This window comes from Cynoglossus semilaevis, chromosome 17, assembly GCF_000523025.1.
Source record: "Cynoglossus semilaevis isolate Cse_v1.0 chromosome 17, Cse_v1.0, whole genome shotgun sequence".
In the NCBI taxonomy this organism is placed as follows: Eukaryota; Metazoa; Chordata; class Actinopteri; order Pleuronectiformes; family Cynoglossidae; genus Cynoglossus; species Cynoglossus semilaevis.
Window position 1 is genome coordinate 15,589,431 of NC_024323.1, and position 4,509 is coordinate 15,593,939.

A 4,509-nucleotide genomic window follows, 5' to 3' on the forward strand; every position below is an offset into this window, starting at 1 on the left:
AGGAGAGGAGAGGAGAGGGGAGGGGAGGGGAGAGGAGAGGAGAGGAGAGGAGAGGAGAGGAGAGGAGGGGAGGGGAGGGGAGCACTATCTCTGCTGGATTCTCACGCTGCAGAGTTGGACAAAGTTCTGGGAGCAGAACCTGGACGGCTCACGAGGTCAGAAACCCGTCCTGATTCTCCTGGATCTTTTTTCTATGGCTGGGAAGACAAATAGTGCCCCCTCCCTGCTATAGCCCCTCCTCACTCACCCTTTATGTGTCTGGATGAAGGAGAGGGCTGAGATGAATGGCAGGGGCTGTGAGAGCGCGCCCCCCCCACACCAACAAACCTTCTTTCTCCTCCACCTCCTCCAGCTACACCTGACTGACTACATGTTTATTGTCAAAATGTAAAACTGCATCTTAAAACCATCCACTTCATCATAACAATCCTGCTACTATGTGAGTACTAGTACTAGTACTCATAGTGATACTAGCTCCACCTAGTATCATGTGCTCCACTACTGAAGCACCATCACGTACAACCTGCTCCCTCACTGTTGCCATGGTTACATGGTTCAAGTCATCCTCAACTCTTCTCCCTGTGGTACAGGTGGGTGGCCCACACCGTGGGTCATGTAGTTACACAAGTACGGAGTTTTCTATTTTTCTACTTCACCTTTTGGAAATTTTACAGCAGTTAGGTACAACTACAGTGTGTCGGTGTGTGAGTGTGTCATATGAAGTACTGTAGGTGGTAGTACTGAGGATGGAGACATCTCTTTGGTGTTTTCTCCTTCTCCTTCGGTCGGCCGGTCTTTCCACCGTGGTAACTCAGGTTTGTAACTTGTTTGCCGTCTCTTTTACTGCCTCGATTTTTAACTGTGGAGTTGTAAAAACAAAAACAAAAACTGAAAAACCCCAAAATGTCACCTCCTGAACTTTCTAATCTGAGAAGTGAAAATGTCGATCTACCCGACACTGAGGGGCAGACTGGTGGGGGGGGGGGGGGGCGCAGACTGAGGCTGGAGCTGTGTTTCCACTGGATCATTACCACTGAACAGCAGCAGGTTCATGAGGAGAACTACATTCAGATGGAGCTGAGTGTTTCACAGTTTTACAGTATTTTAAAGTATTTTAGACTGGTCTTCTCCTCCTTCTCCTTCTTCTTCTCTTCTTCGTCTCCTTCTTCTTCTCCTCCTCTTCTTCTTCTTCTCCTCCTTCTTCTCCCCCTCCAGCTGTTCAAGTGCACGTTTTGAAAGGAGACAAAGCGGGAGAGTGGTGGAAGTTCACTGTCAACATCATTTCCGTCTACAAACAAGGTGAGAACCGCATCCGTCGCGGCGACCAGCTGCTGTGGGTGCGTGCCAAGGACGTGGCCTGCAAATGTCCCAAGATCAAGACTGGGAGGAAGTACCTGCTCCTGGGGTCAGAGGACGACGCTCCGGGGCAGAGCGGAGTGGTGGCGGACAAGGGAAGCCTGCTCATCCCCTGGAAGGACCTGTGGGGGCGTCGGCTGAGGAAGTTCCAACAGCGTGACAAGAGGGGGAAGTGCTAGGAAGGAGTGAAGGAGAGAGGACAGAGGAGGAGTGGAGGGAAGCGATGCCTTCAGGGACGAGGGGAGGACCAAGTAACACTCGAAAAAAACTGGAAAAACAAGAGGAGAGGCAGAGGTGAGGAGTGGGAGAGATGGGAGGAAGGACCGAGTCCTGCTGCTCTGATGTGGAGCGACCAGATGACGGGTTTTTTCACCTCGTCTCGTCTCATCGTAGCGGCAGAATTTGGAGCTAATGTTACAGAACGGTCCGTTTTACTGCCGGGCTGTTGGTTCTCCCTCGGTCCACTGTTCTACACAACCTGCACGTGTGTGTGTGTGTGTGTTTCGACTACCCTGCGGTGCAGCACCGCTCCACGGGCCTTATGTTGGATGAGGTGCTGTTGCAGGCGGTTCAACTGGGAAGACTTTCATTCAAACAGCTGAAAGTAAAACATTGTGAAACAGTCACTGTGGCCAACGTGCGACCTCACCCCCCCACTCCCACATCTGTCCTCCCCCATCCTCTGGGCTCTTGGATGAGTGAGTTACCTCAGTGTTATGGCAACAAACTGCCACTAGGACGTTCTCCCTATTCTCCTCATCAGCTGTGACTGACCTCTGCATGTAAAGTAACCGTATGTGCGTGTGTGCAGCGCCATCTAGCTGTAGAGTAGAATAGGTATCAACCATGCACTTCATGTTTTTCTAGTCTGATCTTAGAAGAAAATGTTCAGTAACTGTAGTGACGAATGATGTGGTTTTTATCCTGACGAAAACCAATACTGCGTACTTCAAACACAAGCCATTTGGACTTCAGTGTATACAGTGCAGTAGACGTGTGTATTCCAGTGGACAGCAGCAGTACCTTCACAGTCCTCCAGGGTCGGATCACTTCAAAACCCATGGTATAAAAAGAGGCAGCAGTGAAAAAAGCTTTGTGTTACACCACAGTCAGGGTACCACAGTCAGGGTATCACAGTCAGGGTACCACAGTCAGGGTATCACAGTCAAAATATAAGACAAAACTGGGAAATTATGAAAAATCAAAAGTGTGTCTGAAGAGAATAGTCTTCAAAAGTCCGACTATTCATCTGGACCGGGTCTGCTAGAACCTGTGGAACCTGGTTCTCTCTAGACTCAACAACATTAATCAGTCTACAGTCGGAGACCGACTGTCCTGATCTCTGACCAGAGGTTGAAGCACCCACAGACACATGCTGGAGTTAATGATGGGATGTTCACATCCAGGAGATCCAGTGGAACTAGAACCGTTTCCCACCGTGTGTGTGTCACTGGTGGATGGACAGAGGAATTATGGGATATACAGTCTTTCTGCATCTTCGTCAAAATCTTTAAACTGATTAATTCATCAGTCATCGCAGTTAAAGGGTTAACTTTGACATTCCAACCTGTGAATGAAACCAGTACAACCTGACCAGGAGTTGACCCCTGACCTTACTGACCCATCACCAAAAGCTCACTGTTTACTGAAGCTAACTGTTAGCTAACAATGACTGTGACTGTATTGTTGAACTTTGACCTGTGGAGTGATGAAATATCACCAGATGTTTACAGGAGGCGTGACTCGGCACACACCCAGACCTGGTACTGGACACAAGGCCGACTGAGGCACCGTGTGGGCTTTTATAGTAGTACTACAGTAGTACTTGTTACGTTACATTTATCTCCATGTGAACTAAAGCCACTGTGTGTTGGTAGAAACTAAATAAAGAGAGACATTTTCATGTGGGTTCAGTCACTTCACACACACACACACACACACACACACACACGTTTGTCAGTGTGTGTGTGAAGTGAGAAGCAGGTAGTGCCACCTAGTGTCTCCTTCTGTTCATGTTCCTACATTACCTTTAGTAAACCTGTGTAATGTGTTGCAGTACTAATAGATTACGTTTATCATAAATGAATATATTTAATGACCTGTGGTTTTTGTGCGTTCTATTTTCGCTGGGTTTTGTTTTTTACTATTGCATTGAAATGTAGACGCTGTGGTGAAAAGTAGGGCTCGTGGGCTCAGCCTGTTAGACGTCAACATTAATTCAAATGAAATAAAAGGCTGTAAAAAGTGAAGTTCTGCTGAGACGAGTGTCGCTTCTTATTTTCACCTCAGTTTAAACAACAACAACAACAGAGGAAATGACATCATCTCCGCTACATCACATAGTTCCAACAGAAACAACAACACGACCAGACATCAACACAATCAACAGAAACAACAACACGACCAGACATCAGTGAGTTTCACACACACACAACACTGCACCACCGTAACAACAGTAGCAACAAAATCAAAACGAAACAAACATTTATATTTATATATATATATTCCCTCACCCATCCTCCCCCTCCACGCTGTACACATTTATATACACTATAGGCTCAGGATCCATTCACTGTCACTGTCTCTCTCTCTCTCTCTCTTCCACAGTCAACCTTCAATGACAACCTCATTAGCTCATTAGCTCATTAGCTCGTTAGCATGTGGCCACAGCCTCATTAACATCAGTGTGAAGGACTAATGTCCTAATGAGCATGACTGCTCCTTCACTCCTTATAAGGAGTTAACTGACAATCAGCTGAGGAGGTCTGGTCCTCCTCTCTCTCCTCTCTCCCCCTCTCTCCTCCCCTCTCTCCTCCCCTCCACCAACCCTAACCATCTGGTCAGTCTCCTTCTTCCCAGGCTTCATTCACAGAGAGAGGGGGAGTGAAGGAGGGAGAGTGGGAGACAAAGACTGGAGCACCTCTGGAGATGGACTCTGGAGGCCTTCAAGAGGTCCTTGATATCAGGACACTCTCTGTCTCCCTCACACACTCACCCCTTCACTCACCCATTCACTCTCTCTCCTGGACCTCCTCTCCATTTTCCCGTCTTTTAATGCACATGGTTCCAAACCCGTTCCCTGGTCTGGGACCAGGACTGTGGAACACAAAGACTCTTCTTATTCGTCCTGGAGAAGGCCCACTAAAGAGGCCT

At 47.9% G+C, this 4,509-nt stretch overlaps 2 protein-coding genes across 3 annotated transcripts in view; one reads left to right on the plus strand and one right to left on the minus strand.

Moving 5' to 3' along the window:
• ntn1b (netrin 1b) overlaps positions 1-3,710 on the plus strand; it is a 14,619-nt gene extending 10,909 nt beyond the window's left edge. For both annotated transcript variants that reach the window (XM_008330754.3, XM_025064449.1), the window contains one exon: positions 1,216-3,710. In XM_008330754.3, coding sequence (XP_008328976.1) covers positions 1,216-1,535 — 320 coding nt within the window. In that variant the 3' untranslated portion in view covers positions 1,536-3,710. The remainder of the gene's footprint in view (positions 1-1,215) is intronic.
• LOC103393693 (phosphoinositide 3-kinase regulatory subunit 5-like) overlaps positions 1-4,509 on the minus strand; it is a 29,879-nt gene that overhangs the window by 20,479 nt on the left and 4,891 nt on the right. The window lies entirely within an intron of this gene.